General features: G+C 37.9%; 3 protein-coding genes across 3 annotated transcripts; all 3 read left to right on the forward strand.

Annotated features, from left to right (window-relative positions):
* chchd10 (coiled-coil-helix-coiled-coil-helix domain containing 10) lies at positions 1–2,890 on the forward strand. Its single transcript, XM_046867691.1, has 4 exons — positions 1–194; positions 1,026–1,251; positions 1,487–1,628; positions 2,723–2,890. The coding sequence occupies exons 1-4, from the start codon at positions 154–156 to the stop codon at positions 2,740–2,742; spliced, it is 429 nt and encodes a 142-aa protein (XP_046723647.1). The 5' UTR covers positions 1–153; the 3' UTR covers positions 2,743–2,890.
* Positions 2,891–5,555: 2,665 nt separating this feature from the next.
* ddt (D-dopachrome tautomerase) lies at positions 5,556–8,807 on the forward strand. Its single transcript, XM_046868685.1, has 3 exons — positions 5,556–5,758; positions 7,432–7,607; positions 8,675–8,807. The coding sequence occupies exons 1-3, from the start codon at positions 5,651–5,653 to the stop codon at positions 8,745–8,747; spliced, it is 357 nt and encodes a 118-aa protein (XP_046724641.1). The 5' UTR covers positions 5,556–5,650; the 3' UTR covers positions 8,748–8,807.
* A 7,848-nt stretch (positions 8,808–16,655) lies between these two features.
* On the forward strand, positions 16,656–22,040 carry gstt1b (glutathione S-transferase theta 1b). The gene is given in 6 exon segments (XM_046868678.1): positions 16,656–16,862; positions 17,677–17,764; positions 19,600–19,620; positions 19,622–19,748; positions 19,878–20,054; positions 21,817–22,040. Coding segments are annotated over 6 exon segments (723 nt in total). The 5' UTR covers positions 16,656–16,750; the 3' UTR covers positions 22,015–22,040.
* The last annotated feature ends 297 nt before the right edge of the window (positions 22,041–22,337 follow it).

Genomic DNA, 22,337 nt, shown 5'->3' on the forward strand with positions numbered 1-22,337 from the left:
GCGCGTTTGTCCCCTCCACGCGCATACACAAGGTCAACTTCACGTGCAACCGGCTACCAGAAGTCCGTTCGTGCTGTATGAGCGCTCAGGGGACAAACTGCGTGAAGCAGCGTTCATTAACTACAGCTGAGCTACAGCAACGTGACTGAAAACATGGCGAGAGGAAGTCGCAGTCGTTCTGCAGCACCAGAAAGGTAAAACTGACTCTTTGGCCGGAAATTATTACCTTTAATTAAGTTAGCTAGGTCCCTAAAAACTGACGCACTAGATATAACTTTCCCTACCCACATTCCGACACATTCACCGTTCACCATCGGGATTGGCTAATATTGTCCCGCCTACTTCGCTAGGATTGGTTGGTTGGTATTGCTCTGTGCGGTTTTTCCCAGACGGATCTATGATCTAGCCAATCATCATGCAGAAATACCAAATACAGGTGGGGGAATATAATCCGATCTAACAAATAGTGTAACTGCCTTTTTTTTTTTTTTTTTTTAAGCAGAATCATCCTTTATTTGCCAAAAATTATGGGTTGCATTTATTTATCATGATGTGGTGCTGCAATAAAAAAAATTAGGAAAATAAAATAAAGCAATAAATAAAGATAATTGACTGTACAGAAGAGTAGTGTGTTAAATGTTGAAACTGTTTAAATCCATGGCTGAATTGATTTTCCAGAACGGATTCCTTATTCGGGGAAAGGACAAAGACAAGGTCTAAGGTTACTGAATTAGTGGTTTGTCCTTTTACTCCCTAAATCCAAGGGTTACTTAAGGTCATACACTTGAGATGGCTGTTAATGAGGGTAAATATGAAGTGTATGGGAATTGGCACCAGAATTTTGTACAGTTTATGTAACCTTGAGCACAAAAAAAATTCTGTCAAAAAAAATCACAGAAGACACCTGGTGATATTACCCACACACATTATGGTTATTAATATTTCATAAATACCTGCTTTTAATTGCAGTATAGTATTTTGTACTGGAGTCTACTATATCACTAATGACCTCTGATCTCTCACAGTGCTCCCGCTCAGTCCTATGCTCCGGCTCCGGTGGTGCCTCCTCCATCAGCGGTGGCCGCGGCTCCTGTTCAGCCCAAGCAGCCAGGCCTCATGGCTCAGATGGCCACGACGGCAGCTGGTGTTGCTGTGGGTTCGGCGGTGGGCCACGTGATGGGTAGCGCCATTACCGGTGCCTTCAGTGGAAGCAGCTCATCCGATGCACCCAGACCTTCTCCTGCACCTCAAGTGAGTCCTCACTTGAAGAAATAAAGGGAGATAGATAGACACAGATTGATAAACAGATTAATTATTAATGTGAAGGGCAGGTATATAGCGATATAATAAAAAATAAAAAAAAGAAACAAAGCAGAAAATATCAAATTAAGGTATACAGCATTTATTATAGAGTGATGTTAGTCTATGATATGGATTCATAATAATAATAATAATAATAATAATAATCTCTCTGTCTGATTTGTAGGAGCCTGCTCGAGCTGCTCCACCTCAGGCCGGGCCGTGTCTTTTCGAAGTGAGGCAGTTTCTCGACTGTGCTACCACACAGACAGACCTCAGCTTGTGCGAAGGCTTCAACGAAGCTCTCAAACAGTGCAAATTCTCCCACGGTATGCACATTGCATTTTTTATATTTATATATATAACATTTTAAAACCATGATGTACAGAAGAACATCACACAAAGATATAGAAGAGAATGTCAAAAAAACATTTTGGATCAATAAACCTAAAAAAGCATGCGCTAAGTACAGCATCAATGTACACAATGTACCAAGATGCTTCTGTGTCGGCCATGGATCAGGTTAGTGAAACGTCAATCTGTCACAGGGGTGGCTGTATTTATTCACCCATTATAAAAATATGTATTCAAAGCATATTTCTTTTCACATTTTTATTTACAGCATTATCATAATGGGCCGTATATTAACTTATTGGGAGAAAACCGGTAGTTCGGACCTTGAGCACCCCTATATAACCAAAATGAGATGATCCTCGATTGCTAGTTAAATCAGGCTCCTCGTATCCAAGCATCGAATCTTGACTATTTGGGGTCACCCCTAAATTCCCTATGACCTGCGTATATGGAAGGGCAAGAAAATAATATCAGGAACACTAAACAAGTTTAAATTGCTTCCTGGAAGCACTCTGCATGCAACCCGGTTTCCAAAATGTACTTTCATAGAGCAAAGTGCACAAACAGAGAGAAGTTTGAACTCTTTTATTCAGTCTGCACTGGAGACAGAACTTGTGTACTTTTTCCAGCATTTGCAGTTTTTTTCTAATATGTTCTTCATAGTTTCTCATAAAACTTGTAAAAAGTATGTAATGTAATCCAAATAAATGTGTAATGTCCTTCCTTCTTTCCTAACTTCCACTCTTCCTCCTCCTTCCTTTCTTCCTGACCTGCATTCTTCCTTCCTTCCTTTCTTCCTGACTTCCATTCTTCCTCCCTCCCTTCCTTCCTGGCTTCCACTCTTCCTTTCTGACTTCAATACTTCCTCCCTTCCTTCCACTCCTCCCCCCTTCTTCCTGACTTCTACTCTTCCTCCCTTCCTTTCTGACTTCCATACTTCCTCCCTTCTTTCCTCTCTTCCTCCCTTTCTTTCCACCTTCCTCTCTTTCTCCCTTCCTTTTTGACTTTCACTCTTTCTCCCTTTCTTTCTGATTTTCACTTTTCCTTCCTTCCATTTTTCTTATTCTAGGTGTGTCATCCCTGGTGTGAGGAGCATTTTGAAGAAGACACAGAACACATCTGTTCTCTCTGTACAAATCTTCTCGATCCCTCCGGCACTTGATCTGTATTTAATTTGTTTCTGTTCCGGGTTTTGACTCGTGTGTTTGTAAGATAAAATAAACAGCTGCTATTCACATCCTTGTCTCTTTATTTGTTATGTTCGATCAAATACTAAATTACTCATGACCTCTGATCTTGAACACTGTGTCAAGACGCAAAAGTGGAAAACAACTATTTTTTTTGCACTTACATTTACTATTTCTGACCCCAAGCTATGGAGATTTGAGAGATGTCAGAACACTAGATAAACAGAATGCAAATTAAGTACGCCTGGTGGGACGATGTAAAGGACGATGTAAATGATGTTTGCTTGTGTTATTGGTTTATTTTGCTTCATGCTTCAATTACACTGCTGTAAAAAAATTATTTGCCCACTTCCTGATATTGTTTATTTTGACTGGCCTAGACAAAGTCCAGACTTAAATCCGAAACAAGATGCTTGCCGTGGCCTGAAACAGGTTGTTCACACTTAAAAAAAAAACCTCCAGTCTAGCTGATTTAAAATAATTCTGCACAAAAGTGTGGGCCAAAATTCCTCCACAGTGCTGTAAAGACTTGTTGCCAGTTTCACAAATGCTTGATTGCAGATGTTGTCCAAGCGTGGCACAGTCAGTTATCAGGTTTGGGGTGCAATTACATTTTCACATAGGCCAGGCAAGGTTGGCCAGCTTAACTCCATTAGTAAAGGAAATAATTTTTAAAATATGTTCTCTATTTACATTAATTTATTATCAAAATTTGCTTGATGAACTGATGTGTGACAAAATATGCAAAACTATAAAATAAAATCCAGCAATTCACATCACTTTATACATCAATTTACAATAAATAAAATTACCTGCCTTATGTTGTGTAGGTTCCCTTTGAGGCATGAACTCACCAAGTTCTTTGAAGGTGTGCTATGGAATCTGGCACCAAGAAGTTAGATCAGATGAAGATCTAGGAAATTTGGAGGCCTTAACTCTCGTTCCTCAGACCTTTCCTGAACAATGTTAGCAGTGTGACATTACATAAAGGCCACACCCATGATTCTCACTAAGTTGTGTACTGATCTGCAACAATGTTTATGTTGGTGGTATGTGCCAAAGTAGCATCCACATGCATAACAGGACCACGTTTTTCCAGCTGGACATTGTTAGAGAATCACAGGTCCAGCACTGATGCTAACATGACAAATGTAGGTACTTTTGATGGTTGATCAGGAGCAGCATTGAGTACTTTTTCAAGGAGTCCCTCTGACTGATCTGCAGTTACTGTATGCATTTCCACACACACATGGATAGGACCATGATGGTTATTCCCCAAATTTTTTTAGCTTTTTAAACAACTTTGAAAACCGATAACTCTTTTGCTCGCTTGTATTCCCACTTCCTGACAAGTGCCATTATTACAAGATAATCACATGGTTGATCAATAGGGAAAAGAAAAAGAGCTGCTTATGATAGACGCTTCACCAATCATCTATTTTACACCTTTTTCCCGGTTGTAGGGCTCTAGTCTGAGACTGAAGATTAATTTGGGCTGTAATTAATATACTGGTCTGGTACAATGACTTACTACAGCTGTCATGAACAGTCTTTTGCAATTCAAGTGTCCATCAGTCAACAGTTGATAACCTAAACAATGATGGACCTGTAATGAATGGACAATTCTGTGTCACCCAGATAAAGATGGGTTCCTTTTGGGTCCAATTCTTCTCAAAGTCTCTTCCTCATACCATCTCAGGGAGTCTTTTCTTGCCAGTGTCACCACTGGTTTGCTCATTAGTGATAAACTTATATGGGATAAACATATATGGACTGAATTACATATGTTAAATTATTTACATAATGTATGTTAAACTGCTTTGAGACTGTCTACTGTAATCCACTATACAAATATAACCAAATTAAATTTAATTAACTCGCATCTAATTATTGGGGTTTTTTTTCTTGCTATTGAATTTTGAACTTTGTTAAGTCTCTCACTGGTGGAGAAGAGTGATGGCCAGAGTGATTTGTGATAGAAGGGCATCTGCAAGAGTGAAAGGGAAAGTTTATAGGACTGTGGTGAGACCTGAGATGTTGTATAGTTTAGAGACAGTGGTGTTGACTAAAAACATGAGGTGGTGCTGGAGGTAGCAGAGCTGAAGATGGTTTTCGTTGGGAGTGAAGAGGATGGACAGGATTAGAAATGAGTTTATTAGAGGGACAGCACATGTAGGACGTGTTGGAGACAAGGTGAGGGAGGAGAGATTGAGAGGGTTTAGACATGTGCAGAGGAGGGACATGGGGTATATCGGTAGAAGAATGCTGAGGATGGAGCCACCAGGAAGGAGGAAAAGAGGAAGTCCAAAGAGGAGGTTTATGGATGTGGTGAGGGAAGACATGCAGGTAGTTGGTTTGAAAGAGGCAGAGGTAGAGGACAGGGGGTATGGAGACGGATGATCCGCTGTGGCGACCCCTAATGGGAGAAACCGAAAGAAGAAGAAGTCATTGTTCACTTTTAATTTTTCATTTTTAATCAAGACACAATGTAGAACCAAAGCCTGCAGCTGAAGAACTGAGCTATATTAACTTTAAAAAACGTATAAATGTAAATTCAGCTCAGCAGTACACGTGAAATCTGCATGTCATATTTTGAATGACACTTCCTGATCTGCCTATTCCACGTCTCCTCCGCATGCTACTGGAACGTGCCTTCAACAACACTGACCAATCACAGATAAGAATGAACAGGCGTCTCTGCGTTTTGACCAATCACGCGGTCCGTGGGCGGGACTTGGCTGCAGTTTGTTTGTAGGGAAGTTGTCCAGTGTAGAAAATCAACCACATTGCTCTTTCAAACGAAAAACAAAATGCCGTTCATCGATTTAGAGAGCAATTTGCCCGCAAGTAAATTTTCTGAAGCCTTTCTAAAAAAGCTTTGCTCCACCACCGCGGCTGTTCTGGGAAAACCGGAGGATGTGAGTATTGTGAAGCTACCAGTTAAAAGCTAGCTAATGCTATAAGGTCATGAAAAGTCAGAATGAAAACCACGGAGTGACAGTTGCGTTTACGTTTAATGTCGTAAACTGTCGTAATTTGTGTTACAGTAGCTCGTCTGTGAGATTGGACCAGATGCGTTAGTCTTCGCCCCCCTATTTACATCAACAAGTCTTAGAAGCGTGACCCTCTTGCTGGTGCATTTGTCTAACCATCACAAATCTGGCCTTTTTTAAAGCCACTTAGAAGTCGCTAAATCTTGCAGATTTTTTGCAAGGTTATATATAAAATATATGACATGATGTCAGGTTCAGTTATCAGTGTGACACTAAAACAGGTAGTAGTAATGGCTTCTTTTTACTTAAATACATGTCAGAGCCCAAACTACTTTACTTTAACTTGAGTAAAAAAGTGTAGTCAGTACTTCAACCTTTAGTAGAGTCTTTGAAAACATGAGTATCTGTGCTTGTTGAGTGAAGGATGTGTACTTTTATGGAAAGATTTTTTATGGAGGGTCCTGAAGAGACTGACTTGCGGAGATATAAAGAATATCATGGAAATCAATAATTAGAGAAAACTATAACTGCTGAAACAAAAGTTTGTTGCCAAAAAAAGCTTCCACCAGGAGCCATATCAGTTACTGAATACATAGCATTTAAACCAGATGCTTCCATCTGTGCCGGATTGACCCCTGTCCTGCACAAGTTACTGTTTTCCCTGCTCTGACCTGAACCTGGTGGTTTATGAACGGGGTAAACAGAAAACTGTGCCAGTACCGGGGCTGGGAATCTGTGATTGAAGTGATTTTGCTTTAATCTGAAGCAGTGAAAGTTGACGTGAAAGGTGAACAATTGATTATCTTGTTACAATGGCACCTGTCCAGTAAACAGTCAGAGTCTGACAGTTTTTAGCTAAATTGTGTTGACTCGATGACCGACTCAGATAATCGTCTGAAACGGCTGGTTCCAGTATGCAGTGGTTAGTTCCTGAGACAACTGGTTGATTAAAGGTCAACTGGTAAACTTTTGGAACAGGTCATTTGTATTTAAGGCTCATAGATTTACATGGGGAGTTAAAGCTCCGCCGATCCCACAGCAGAACATCTGTGGCACAAGTTACTGAAAAAAAAGCTGGCTATAATAGAAACGTGGCAAAACACAGTGCATCACAATTTGCTGTGTATGGGGTTGCAAAGAGAGTCCATGCTGGCATCAAAATGCCTTTAATTGGCACGTGACCATCAGAACTAGACTGTGAAGCAATGGAAGAAGGTGGCCTGAAGAAACACATTTTCTATTACATTATATACATGGATGAAAGTCCAACTCCATCTGATTAAGAATCTGTGGAATTTGCTGGAGGTCCTACCTCGCAAATCACTCGACTTAAAGGATCTGCTGTTAATGTATTGATGTCAGATATCATAGCACATAGCATAGTTCTTATGGAGTCCATGCCTTGTCGGGTCAGAGAAGTTTTCATGATATGAGAGGGACCTACACAATATTAGGGTTGTGGTGTTAATGTTGTGGCTGATTGGTGTGCATGTGTCCGTGTAAACAGGCCACTAGGTGTCAGTCTAGAGCTTTTAGGACTGTTACAATAGACATTTTGGATTAAATTGACATTTTTGATGATGCCTTTTTCCCCTCAGAGGATGAATTTAGTGGTGAAGCCTGATCTGCCCATGCTTATTGCCGGCTCGTGTTCCCCAGCCGTGTTGCTCTCTGTTTCTGCCATTGCTGTGACTGACACTGCAGAGAAGAATAAGGAGCACAGCGCCAAACTCTTCCAGTTTCTTATCCAGGAGCTGGGACTCAGTCAGGACCGGTCAGTAGAAGATGTAGCACCACTGATTTAACACCTTCGTTCAATTTTGCTTACCTTTTGATATGTTTTGAGCAGAAAACTTCTTCTGGCTTCTTCAGAACCAAATTTGGCCTTCAGATGTAATATTGAGATAACATTGTCAATCTATAAAGTATGTCTGATGTAGGTTTAAGAAATCTTTAAGAATCACCCCTTCAAAGGTTAGAACCAAAGTACATGGTGGTCACTAATGCTTTACATTAACCATTTTTTTATTAAATTAATAAGTGCCACAAAAATATATTATCCAAACACATAATGCAACTATAGTTTCAGAGAAATATTTGGAATGTGTTTGAAAAGGCAAGTTTATAGGTTTTTAGATCTGCTTGGATGAATGTGAATGTGTAGTGAATCACTTGAACATGCTGAATGGTGGAACTGTATGTATGTATGTATGTATGTATGTATGTATGTATGTATGTGTGTATGTATGTGTGTGTGTGTCCACCTGGATATTGTAGTTCAGAGGTAACTATTAACTGTATGGTGCATGATGTACTACCAGCATGTATTAGGAAACCAGGTTGCAAGTTTTTGCTTATAAAGCACATAACAAGCAGGTTCACGATATGGAGTTCTTCACTTGCTTGAGAAAAGAAGGTTGTAGATATCAGCAAGCTTGGAGAAACTCAGAATGAAGAAAGCCACCTGCAGCCAAGGGGAAAAGAAAGTACACCCATCTTCAAGTCTAGGTTTCGAATTATCAGATCATGAATATGACAATTGTGTGGTCCTTGCAAACCTCCAGTGGTGACAAAACACACAAAAACGCCACAAAGTATTTCAGTGTGTAATAATTGTTACGCAAAAAAAAAAAAAAGTTCAGAGAAAAGATTTAAAAAAAAAAAATAGTACACCTTTCCTACTTCTGTAATTATTAATAAAGTATTGAAAGGAAATATTGGACCTGAGCGTATATATGCAGGCTGCATGTGTATCAGTGTGTTATTGTGTATTATTTGTAGTTGCATCATAAAGAGATCTGATTGTCACTGGTTTTGTTTGTTTCCTGTGTTCTTGTGTAGCATGGTGATCAGGTTCTACCCGCTGGAGCCGTGGCAGGTGGGGAAGAAAGGCACAGTGATGAGCTTCCTGTAGAGGAAAACACCCTACTACAGTAACATGTTAATAAATAAAACAGGGGACTCATACAAATTACATTGTGTTTAATTAAGTATTGTCTGGAATGAGCTATTTCACATAGTAAATGTGTGTATCTATTCCAAAAGACAAAATAACTGAACTGGTTGTAAAGTTTCATACAGTTGTCTCTCCATACTGGATGATCAATGACTGGTTTTAAGTTTTGTGATAGTTGTTTATCCTTAGTAGTTAAACTGCTCATTCTACTTTGGAAAAAAAAAGTCTCCAGCAACTTGGTTTTCAAGAATCTTTTGCATGTTTGACCTCTTTTCAATAGTGCTTGTATGATTTTGCGATCCATCTTTCCACACCCAGGGCAACTGAGACACTAGGTTGATACTAGACACTATTACAGAAGTTTCAAATATTCATTCTCAAGAAGGCAACATGATACATTATGCAGGGGTTTAAACATTTGAACAGGAATTGTGAACCTTTGGGGAATTGTCAATCCCCAACCCCCTCACACACACACACACACACACACACACACACACACACACACAAACACATCTAAAAATTGTGCTGACGATGCTGGAAGGCCGTCAAATATAAAGCAGATGCTGGAAAAGCAAATTACGAACTCAAACAATTATCCAACCACATAATATCAGTCATCGATCATCCAGGTAACGGGTATATATAAACATTTAAGCTGGTTTGTAGCTGGACTACATGTAAACGTCCTTTATGAGAAATAATTGAGGGAGGAAACAAAGAAAAGAGAAGGTGCTATAGCATTATTCTGGTGTTCTGAGTATGGGAAAACAGAACATTTTGAGAAACGCTTTCATTTTTAGCTAGAGATCTGGTGGATGGTACTTTTTTCTTCTCGTTTAGAGATCATCTCAGTGAACATTTGTAACCTCATCAAATGCATGTGTAATATACAATATATGCAATTCTTACCAACAAAATGTTCCACGCGTTTCTAAGGAAATCCATGGGTTCCTGCTTTATACCACATCAAATCTGACTGGCAGAACGTGCTGATTCATTTTCTCTAACGCCAAGTTTCTATTAATAGAATAGCCTTTATTTGTCACATATACATTACAGCACAGTGAGATTCTTTTTTTTTTTTTTTTTGCATATACTTGTTTAGAAGCTGGGGTCAGCCATGATACAGTGTCCTTGAAGCACATAGGGTTAAGGGCCTTTGATTAAGGGCCCAAGGGTTGCATCTTGGCGATATTAAGGCTTGAATTTACGACCTTCCGATCAGTATCCCAGCACCATGACCATTGGGCTACCACTCCCCTATGAAGGCACACATTCTAATGTTTTAATTTCCATAGTAACAACTAATACACAGGGACTTTGTGGACAAATCAGCTAATACTTATAATCAGCAGATTATAAAACATGCCATTTCACACAAAAAAAGATCCTTATTATGGTGAAGCCTTTGGTAAAGATTTTTGTTTTGGACATTTATCCATTTCAAGTGAGAGAAAAAGAGTCCATACGAATAAACCGGCACGTTATTCATTATTAAAACAAAAAAAATAACTAGTTACAAATTGCTGTGGTATAAGTGGAATATAACCTTTTGGGACACGCTGTAAGAGCTGTTATCTTTTTATTTTTTTTCTTAGTAATAGAAAACGTTGAAATTATGAGTAATTATATTACACATACAGAAGAAAACGAAAGATTTCCTAAAAGGCAAGCAAGCAGTGTAGTCATATTGTGGCTATTTTATAATTAGTTTTGCATCGTATGAATCTAAACTTATTTTACTTCTGATCCATAGTCCAGTTGATTATGTGGTAACCTTCATATTTTTTATTATAAATTACTATTAACTCATATTGTTGAACAATGCAAAATTGATCATGTTTTATGGAGTCCTGAGAAAAGTTTTAGCCTACACGTTTTTTTGTTAAAACCAGTTTTATCACCCTTGTTTATTTTTTTCACTTTTTTATTCTTTTTAATTTCTAAACTAATTGAAATTCTGCAGCAAGAAATAGTTGAATGGGTTCTTTTTGAATAAATGAGTTCTTAAATGAAATTGAGTTTATCTTCCTTTAATTATTCACGCAAACATTGCGCCTTTGATAACAGAAGGATGGAAACTTGTAAATGCAAATAAGTATGCAAATAAATCACTTTTAACTACATTTGATTGAACATTGCATTGAAATTAGTGACCAGTTAAAAAACAAGTCAGAAACACATGATCCTGGCTGTGTCTCAAATTCAGTTTGGTGTGCGTTCTAACTAACTCCATTAAAGTGTGGCATGGCATCTCCGCAGTGTGTAAAATCCCTGCAAATGGTGGTGAAACTGCCACTCAACTAACAATTGTAAATAAAAAAGGAATGCAATAATTTACAAATCTCATAAACCTATATTTTATTCACAATAGAATCTAGATAACATATCAAATGTTGAAAGTGAGACATTTTGAAATGTCATGCCAAATATTGGCTCATTTTGGATTTCATTAAGAGCTACATATTCCACAAAAGTTGGGACAGGCAGCAATAAGAGGCCAGAAAAGTTAAATGTGCATATAAGGAACAGCTGGAGGACCAATTTGCAACTTATTAGGTCAACTGGCAACATGATTGGATATAAAAAGAGCCTCTCAGAGTGGCAGTGTCTCTCAGAAGTCAAGATGGGCAGCGGATCACCAATTCCCCCGATGCTGCGGCGAAAAATAGTAAAGCAACATCAGAAAGGAGTTTCTCAGAGAAAATTAGTTTGAAGTTATCATCATCTACAGTGCATAATATCATCCAAAGATTCAGAGAATCTGGAACAATCTCTGTGCGTAAGGGTCAATGTCGGAAAACCATAATGGATGCCCGTGATCTTCAGGCCCTTAGACGGCACTGCATCACATACAGGAATGCTACTGTAATGGAAATCACAACATGGGCTCAGGAATACTTACAGAAAACATTCTAGATGAACACAATCTACCGTGCCATTCGTTGTTGCCGGCTAAAACTCTATAGGTCAAAAAAGAAGCCATATCTAAACATGATCCAGAAACGCAGGCATTTTTTCTGGGCAAGGGCTCATTTAAAATGGACTGTGGCAAAGTGGAAAACTGTTCTGTGGTCAGACGAATCAAAATTTGAAGTTCTTTTTGGAAAACTGGGACGCCATGTCATCCGGACTAAAGAGGATCAGGACAACCCAAGTTGTTATCAGCGCTCAGAAGCCTGCATCTCCGATTGGTATGGGGTTGCATGAGTGCGTGTGGCATGGGCAGCTTACACATCTGGAAAGGCACCATCAATGCTGAAAGGTATATCCAAGTTCTAGAACAACATATGCTCCCATCTAGACGTCATCTCTTTCAGGGAAGACCTTGCAATTTCCATCATGACAATGCCAGACCGCATACTGCATCAATTACAACATCATGGCTGTGTAGAAGAAGGATCCAGGTACTGAAATGGTCAGCCTGCAGTCCAGATCTTTCACCCATAGAAAACATTTGGCGCATCATAAAGAGGAAGATGCGACAATGAAGACCTAAGACAGTTGAGCAACTAGAAGCCTGTATTAGACAAGAATGGGACAACGTTCCTATTCCTAAACTTGAGCAAGTTGTCTCCACAGTCCCCAGATGTTTGCAGACTGTTATGAAAAGAAGAGGGGATGCCACACAGGTGTAAACATGGCCAACTTTTTTGAGATGTTTTGATGCCATGAAATTTAAAATCAACTTATTTTTCCCTTAAAATTATAAATTTTCTCAGTTTAAACATTTGATATGTCATCTATGTTGTATTCTGAATAAAATATTGAAATTTGAAACTTCCACATCATTGCATTCTGTTTTTATTCACAATTTGCACAGTGTCCCAACTTTGTAAATTCATAGCATTTCCACGTTCATTTGATAAAAGGGTATACCATGTAGATATAGCTGTACATACACAGCCTTGGTACCATTGTACAGTTTTTATTTATATATATATATATATATATATATATATATATATATATATATATATATATATATATATATACAGTATCTCACATTTCAGCAGCCTGTTTGCAGATGACATTGTAATTTGTGGTGAGAGTAGGGAACAGGTTGAGAAGCCTGGAGAAGTGGAGGTACACGCTGGAGAGAAGGGGAATGAAAGTCAGTAGGAGTAAAACAGAGTACATGTGTGTGAATGAGAGGAAGGGGCAGTGGAATGATGCGATTGCAGGGAGAAGAGGTGCTGAAGGTGGAGGAGTTTAAGGGCTTAACAGTGCAAAGTAATGGAGAGTGTTTTAGAGAAGTGAAGAAAAGAGTGCAGGCAGGGAGAAGTGGATGGAGAAGAGTGGTATGAGCGATTTGTGATAGAAAGAGGAAAAGTTTATAGGACTGTGGTGAGACCAGCGATGTTGTATGGTTTGGAGACAGTGGTTTTGACTAAAAAACAGGAGGTGGAGCTGGAGGTAGCAGAGCTGAAGATGCTGAGATTTTTATTGGGAGTAACAAGGATAGACAGGATTAGAAGCGTTGGATTAAATTAGAGGGGAAGTTGATTGCACCACCTCGGGGCCAATACAGAGAAGAGCCTTGAAATACATACTTACCTCTCATTCTGAGAGAAGGTGTACCAGTCGAGCAGTGCTGGAGGATCTCAGGCAGTGTGGTGTAGTGCGATGAGTGATGAGGTCTCTGAGGTCTCTGAGGTAATATGGTGCTGATCAATTTTTGGCCTTGTAGACAAGCCTCAGTGTTTTAAATCTGATACGTGCAGCTACTGAAAGCCAGTGGAGGGAGCGCAGCAGTGGGGTGGGAGAATTTGGGCAGATTAAGTCGTGCAGCTGCACTTTGAATCATTTGCAATGAAAGAATAGTGTTCAGAGGAAGACCTGCCAGCAAAGAGTTGCAGTAGTCCAGTCTCTACAGTTGATTGTCCATAGTCACCCCAAGGTTGTATGCAGTGGCTGAAGGGGAGGGCAGAGAGTCATGAAGAGTTATTTGGAGATTTTGACCTGGAGATGAGTCACATTTAATTGATGAGCACTCATCCATGAAGGTATGTCTGTCAAGCATGTCGAGATCTGAGCGAAAGCTGAGGGAGGGAAAGAAAAGATGAGTTGAGTTTCATCCGCATAGCAGTGGTAAGATAACCCATGTGAGGATTTTCTAAGACGGGTTCCACTCGGGAACAGGCCTCGCAAGGGTTGATCAAACAAGTTGAGTCCTCATGCTGTGTTCAGGTGCAGATGCTGCATCAAAGTGCTACCAGCATTGCTTTAGAGGTTGCAGAAGTGGAGGGTTCATTTGTTAGTGCTCAGGCCATATGCCACACACTGCAACAAGTCAGTTTGCATTGCGGTCGTCCCAGAAGGAAGCTGGCTCACAAGAAAGCCCACAAACAGTTTGCTGAAGACAACCTGTACAAGAGCATAAAATATTGGAATCATGTTCTGTGGTCGGCTAAAATGATGTATGTTGAGTTATTTTTAGAAGACAGTAAATCTGTTCTGCTATGCAAGCTGCACATTGACTACTCAAAGATATTATCCATACATACATACATACATACATACATAATACATACATTGCCCACATTTTTAAGAGAGGACACATAAAAAGAGCTCCATCGGTTTTTTGCTATTACACTTACAAAAACATGGTGTGCCACGGTCTTAAGCGTGAGAAATTTTGGTCAACAGAAATGGTAACCACAACACACAAGAATGCACACCTCATTAGACATAAACACAATCTGAGACACAGGATGTTAGTATTCAGTGTGCAACAATTATGCTTCAAAGACAAAGTTTTCAGACATTTATAAAAAGCTATTTGAGCCTCTAACTGTTTTAGGGAGTTAATTTCCTCATTGGAGGACTAAAAGTAACTTGTACATGGACTTCACTGATTCACAGTAGCACAGTTTAGGATTGTGTTAGAGACACAATCTAATCTACACTTGTTCACAGGCCTGGAATCACTCAAATCAGAATTTGCAATGCTTTCTGAAAGAAAGTCACTGTATTGTTTGTCAATTAAATGTTAATATTATTTGTAGAAATACGGCCTGGACATTTCTAATGTTGTAGATGTTGAATTTCTACATAGGCATAAGAAGGCCCATATTCAGCAACCATCACTGAGCTAATCTTAAGTTAAAAAGCTTGTTTATAATAAGAAAACGTCTGTGGAAGCACGGCAGAAAACAGTTGTGTTTTTTTAAGGAAGTAAAACAAATGGTCTTACGTCGCAGAACTTTAACATTTTTGGTCTCAAAAAGGCCAGGAAGAAAAAGCATTCTTTCGAAATTTGCCAGTATATTGTATTGAGAAATGCAGGTTATTTGATGCGAGAAATTTCCAAGGGATTGTAGTTGTTTTACTAAGTGTGTACTACTCCAGACCAGTACAAACTGGCTCTAACCAGAATAGAAAAAGAAGTGGGAGGCTCCGGTGCACTAGTGTAGATGAGGGTGAGCGTGTCAGAGTCTCTATCATGAGAAACAGAACCATCTCATAGTGTGACAAATTAATATAAGTGAAAAGTTACACATTCAATATCAAAGTTAAAATGCCAAGCAAAAGAAACAAACTTTAACAAAGTTCAGGATCCAGGGTTGGTGTCATGTGATTGAATTTGATGTGGTGGAAGCAGGAAAAAATGTGCAAGTGTAATGGTCTGAGTTACATTGACAGGGGTCAAAGGGTTAGTACCTAGAAAATGGATCATGGATCATGGGCATCCATGGCTTATTGACAGGTCAGAGAAACATACACAATATTAGGCAGGTAGTTTTAATATTATGACTGATTTTTATTATACTAATTAAATTGAGCAATCAATGAAATCAATTAAATGAAATTGATTAAATAAAATGTAAATAAAAAACCCCAGATGTGTATATGTACGTGTGTTTGTTTTACATTTAATATTTAATTTATACACATATGATCTATTTAACTGTTCTACTTATTTCAGCATACTTTTACAAATTTCCATCTTTCATTCATTCACTCCCTCGAGATGCAGAATTGTCATGATTTTCTCCTTGTAAGAGAAATTCCTAAATCTGGACTAAAGAATCAATATCGCTAGCATAAAACGCTAGCCACTTTCTGGTTAGGGGCTAACGCTAACGCTATGGATTTTTTTTGCGTTTTTGTATGTGCAAAACAAATCGTATTTCCGGTACAACAGAGTGAGTAGCCACAGTGACTGTGCTAACTTTATAGTCTTTTATTCCCCTGGCATTGTGTATGTTTTCAAGTTTAATAACAACAATAAAAATACACAAATAAATAAATAAATAAAATAAAAAATATTTATATATATATATATATATATATATATATATATATATATATATATATATATATATATATATTTTTTTTTTTTTTTAATACAAAAATACACTACTTTATACACACATACACACACACACACACACACACACACACACACACACACACATATATATATATATATATATATATATATATATATATATATATGTATATGTGTGTGTATGTGTGTGTGTGTGTGTGTATAAAGTAATAGTATAAACAAATCACTTACTTTAAAATTTCTAATTTTAAATCTCTTTAATTGCATATATTAATTGTAAAATATATATATATTTTTTTACAAATGTCCACAATACAAATCTACCAATTATATATCTTTCCAATTTCTTCTATATTTCTTTATTATACATTTTTTTAATTGATTTATCTCTATCTATCTATGTATGTGTGTGTGTGTGTGTGTGTGTGTGTGTGAAATTGTAACCAGGGTTAAGAGTTAACACGCATAAATCTACTAGGTGGGTGGGAATTACTCCTGTTGGATTGACAGTGGATTCGTCAAATGGAAGAAAGGGGGCGTGGTCTTTTTTTTTCAGGGCTTTTTTTTTTTCTTTTACTTGCATTGACTGCAAATCTGTAAACGTTCCTAAGGTACCTCGTACAGAAGAATAAGTGAAGAGACGGACGAGTGAAAACGAGTGAAAATGGTGTTGGAAATTTATTTGGACCTCGTTTCTCAGCCTTGTCGCTCTGTCTACATTTTCGCCAAAAAGAACAACATCCAGTTTGAGTACAAAAAGTTGTCTTTGATGTCAGGTAGGCTGCAAAAAAGTTTGTTCTGTTAGTTCTGTCCAAAACTACTGTGTGTGTGTGTGTTAACCATGTTATGTTGTATGAATGTAACCTTATGCAGATTTCTTTTAAACTAGAAATCATTGATGTCATTGGTGATACTAATAAAAAGTTCATTCTATTTCAAAACTTCATTTTCATCGAAACGCAATGCACATGTCTGTATATCTCGCACAACAGTATAAAACAGTACACAACATGACCCAGATTTCCACCTAATGGGTGTCTCAGAGCTTTTTTGTGTTATAGACACATGAGCATAGCTTATGTGTGTGTCCTATGAAATGCCCTCCAGGTCATGTATATTTTGGCTTTGTAATAGTGAACATGATCTTCTGGCACACTGAACTGGAAAAATGGATATAAAGATAATATTCACTCTTGAGCTAGAAGCCTATTACTCGCATGTTATAGATGCCCCCCGTTGAGACCTCGACATTGTGCTCACCACTGTGCTGTCCAAAATGCTCTTCATGTTGATTTGGCTGTCACTTGTTTTCTTGAATACTCTTGATTGTTTTGTAAATCAGTGAAGCACATCAACACACCATGACTTGGGCCTCTTTGTCAGACTTAACATGTTATCTTACGGAAGCAAGTCGCAGCTCTCAAGCCATTTCATAGAGATTTTAATGGTGTATGCAGGACATGTCAATGTTTTAGAAAATGATCAGCTTTGCCCATTTATTTGTTTTTAGCAAGTTGCCAGGTTGGAGTTGTGGTGTGTTGGTATGTATAAAGATTCTAAATAAAACTGACTTATGTGTTTCATTTCCAGGCGAGCACTATAATGAAGAGTTTGGCAAGATCAACCCAATGAGAAAAGTACCTGCAATCCGAGATGGAGATTTTTGTCTGGGTGAAAGGTGATGAGAATAATTTATATGAAAATGGGAGCTGATAATAAGTGGATGAGAAGGCCAGAAACTGCAAAGAGGCTCCCCATATGATTAATGTACAAGATGTAGGTCTATATTTTGGCCATTCTCCCAACTCAAAATGCTCAGTAGATACAAAACCATTCCCTGATAATAATTACAAGTTTATACAGTCTGTTTCCACCTTGACAAAACCTCGATGGAGCTAAATTTTTATTCCGTTTTTTTAAAACCATCATATGGAAAGCAGGTTTGTGTTTTAATCACAATAATAAATCACAATTTATTTTAAATACAAAAACAGACATGGCGCTCCAGTCTAACCTACACATTGAATAAAGACCATGGATACATTTCTGGACGGATTCATGTTTCATTGCTTGGTGGTGGATTTCAGTTGGTATTAAGTGTGTTTGAAGTAGATATAGTCAACTCTCCATCCCAATGCCCAGTTCCTGTATGCACAATAATCAGCAAGACAAACAAAGAAAATAATTTGTTAAAGTATTTTTGCAAGAAATAATGTATTACACCATACATTTAACACTGTTGTCTAGTTTTTCCACTAATGAAACTGGATTTAAATCCCTTTTACATTTTTTTCTGATTTTGCAGTTACAGCCTACCAGTGAACCTTCAGCCAATAATATAATTATAAAGACTATATTGTTCTAGTCTCTATAGCTGAGTATAGCCTTGAATCTTATCTGTACTACATTTGGAAAAGTGTTAAATGAATTAAGCAGAACGCCCAAATGTGACATACTGTAGCTTTCTCCTCTTGAGTGCTACATTTCAGTGCAGCATTTTGTTCTTCGAGATAATGTTAAAATTTTTGTTTCAAACAAGGCCTTTGTGTATTATGCTTCAAACTGAATCGGAAAGGAATTTCGGGTTTGATGAAATCATGCGCAAGAAATGTGCATAGACGTATCCTACATATCCGCTTCAAGCCTTTTGTGTTCGTAGAGGCTTTTCTGCTCATCATGATTGCAAAACGAGTTGCCGTTGGACTCTCAGCTTAAGACGTCTTTTACATAGCGAATACACAAACGCTAAGTTCTGTTGTTTCTCTGTCCTTCTCCACATTGCAGAATAGGACATTTAACAATAGCTAATATCTTGAATATAGTCATTTTTAAGTCATTTGTACTTATTGTCAATCTTGTTCTATTGACAGAACATTTTGCTTATTCTAAAAACAATATATACCCAAAAGGTTTAATAATCTTAGGTTTTAAATGTTAGATACATTTAAATGGTAGCCTTTATTCAATTACTAAGCTCTTGCACTTTACTGTAATTGTCCAGGTTTTTATATATATATATATATATATATATATATATATATATATATATATATATATATATTTCATTTGTATTAGATTGCTATTTGTACATCTCCATCTATTGCATGTCTTCTACGTTACATGCATAATACTGGTACCTCTATTGTCTAGTCTCTGTACTATAAAGTTGAAGCAAGCCTATATTTTCACAGCTACAATGACTTGCAATGCAGCATAAAATAAGCATTTGAACACTGTAACTTAATAAATTGCTCAGAAAAGGATATAGACCCTGGAATACGATCCTATTTGTAAACATTATTACAGTTTTTTATTTATTTATTTATTTATTTATTTTAAGAATATAATCTTTAGTGTTTGTTGTACTTTTTGCTGGTTTAAAGGCCTCCGTCATCTACTTTATCAACTGAATTGTAGTGAAACATGTATTTATTAGCAGTGTACCAGACTCTCACTATTGCTTGCTGCAAGACTAGTGCAAAGTAAGACATTCTCTGCATGTGTTTCCTTCAGCGTTGCCATTATGCAGTACCTTGCAGAAGTATGGCACCCCGGACCATTGGTATCCAGCCGATGTGCAGAAGAGAGCACGTGTAAATGAGTATCTGTCCTGGCAGCATTCAGCCATGAGACCCCATGGGTCCAAGGTGTTCTGGCTAAGGGTGAGAGGTCATCATTCTAATCTAAATCCCAAGAAAGAATTTCTCAGGCTTTAATCGTAAATTTCAGTTGCTTGATTATAAAGAATTATTAACAGCAGTGTTTTAAATGATACATTTTTTGGTCTATAGCTCATGATTCCAAAAGTTTTGGGCGTGGAGGTTCCCAAAGAAAAAATGGATGCGGCGTTAGAGGATCTCAACAACTCGCTGAAGCTTATCGAGGAAAAGTTTCTTGACGACAGACCTTTCATCGCCGGAGAGCAGATCTCACTGGCTGACCTGGTCGCTATTGTGGAAATCATGCAGGTATAAACCTAATTGTATTGTTCCCATGTAAAGAGGCAATGCAAGCCTGAGACAATGCAAGCCAAACTCACACACAGTCATGAACTAATACAAAATTTTATAGAGAGATTGGGAAAGAAGAAATTGAAGGCAGGCATCATTATAACTAAGAAATGTCTTGTTTTTATTTATTTATTTATTTTTGGCTAATACTCAGTTTGGTGTAACTTTTCAGTTGCACTGCACAAACAAGCATTCACGCACACACATACATAATACATACATACATATTCCCCCAGCTCTGCCCTCTAGTTACACACACTGGCACCTGAGGATGACCTCACTTTCATGTGTACATCTATATTTTAAAATAATACAAAATAATTGGCACATATTTCTTAGCAAATGTTTTTACTTTCTAAATATGAAGCCAGAACAGCCTAAATCTAATATGACTACCATATCTTTCAATCTTTAACATTTCTTTCAGTTTACTAAGAGCATTGTAATGCTCATAAATACAGACACAATGGTAGAGTGTATGCTACAGTGGTAAAGCGTAGTAAATCACTGATACTGTTAACTCAGATGAGAATTAAATTCATTTTTATTTGGATAGCACTTTTAACAATGAACATTGTCTCAAAGCAGCTTTACACAGATAATGTGGTGATTAAAAGTGAATATGTTCTTTATAAGTATAAGTTTGTCCCTGTTGAGCAAGCCGGTGGTGACTGTGGCAAGGAAAAGCTCCCCGAGATGGCATAAGGAAGAAACTTTGAGAGGAACCAGACTCAAGAGGGAACCTCATCCTCATCTGGGTTGCACTGAATGTCCATTTATTGCAGATATACAATGTTGCGGGGTACAGTGATGATGATCAGAAGCAAAAAGTAGTCCTGAGTCGATGTAGCAAACTGTTGACATTAACTACATTCCAAATCCATCCTTGAGATGGAAGACATGCTGGCTCATTCAAACAACATTGCTGGAAGCCTTATGCAAACACACACTGCCTTCTGACACCCAAACCCCATCGTGTGTTTGGTGCACGTGCTTGACAGGCCACCTTCTGTTCACAACCGACTGAAATGTTGCCTACGAGTGTTAAAGGTTAACCGAGTCTCTTAACAGATTTTATTGTCTGATTTTGTTCAGTTTCAGTGATTTGTTTGGATCATTTACATGGTTTAACCAAATGTGCTGATCATGCTGCACAAACTGAAGAGCTAGAAATGTCCAACTCCGTCCAAACGAACATAAAAAGCAGATTCATTGAACTCTGTGTACCGCTTCGTTCACATTTGTAACTGATTAAAAAGGCAGAGCTGTTGATGTAAAGTAAAAAAAATGTAACACTAAAGTTCAATGATAAGCAATTTCTATGCTTTCACATTAACAGGGAGATGAATGCATCCTTTTTTTTATTATTATTAGTTTTGGCACCTACGTCGGGTTTACAATGCTGCGTGATCTGTGTTTAGAGCTTGAGTGATCCTCACATTCAGCTGAATCTAGTATATAACCCAAAAAATGAAAATAAATTATAAGCAAAAGCTTTTTCCTTTGGTAGAGCATTGTAAAAATGTTAAGGGCTTTTTATTCTTAATAGAAATTGAGTGATTTAATTTGAATAAAGTAAAGTAATATTTGCACTGTGAGTTCTGAAGAAAAAGCACCTTGGACACTCAGGTTGACGAGTAGGTTTAGGAACTTTTGATAAGCATTATGAACGATGCCTAACCCAGTATATTTTCCACTATTTATTTCTCATGGCTCTCAGCCTGTAGGTTCTGGTTTGGATGTCTTTAAAGGACGGCCCAAACTGAGCGCATGGAGGGATCGAGTTCGGGCTGCTGTCGGCGGCGAACTGTTCGACGAAGCTCACGAAAGAATCCTCCAGGCGCAGGAGATGGCCCAAACCATGGACGGCAGCACTCTGCAGCACTTTAAACCCAAGATTCTCAAAATGTTCCTATGAATCAATAAAAATGCAGGAGTACTTGAGCTCGTTTGTGTATCATTATTGAAATGGACAACCACTGTCTTCTTTCACATCATATCATGACCAACCCACTTAACCTTTAATTAGAAGTTGATTGTTCTTGTTTTTAAAGTTGTCTGGATTTTCAATATTTTGAGATGTTTTTATAAAATATCTATTAAAGTATTGACAGTATATTGTACACTATAGACATATGTCTATATCTAGAATTTAGATACACTGTATTGCCAAAAGTATTGGGACACCTGACGTTTCCTGCTTTGTGTGGTTCTTTTTCAAACTGTAACCACAAAACTGGA

This window comes from Silurus meridionalis, chromosome 15, assembly GCF_014805685.1.
Source record: "Silurus meridionalis isolate SWU-2019-XX chromosome 15, ASM1480568v1, whole genome shotgun sequence".
NCBI classification, from domain to species: domain Eukaryota; kingdom Metazoa; phylum Chordata; class Actinopteri; order Siluriformes; family Siluridae; genus Silurus; species Silurus meridionalis.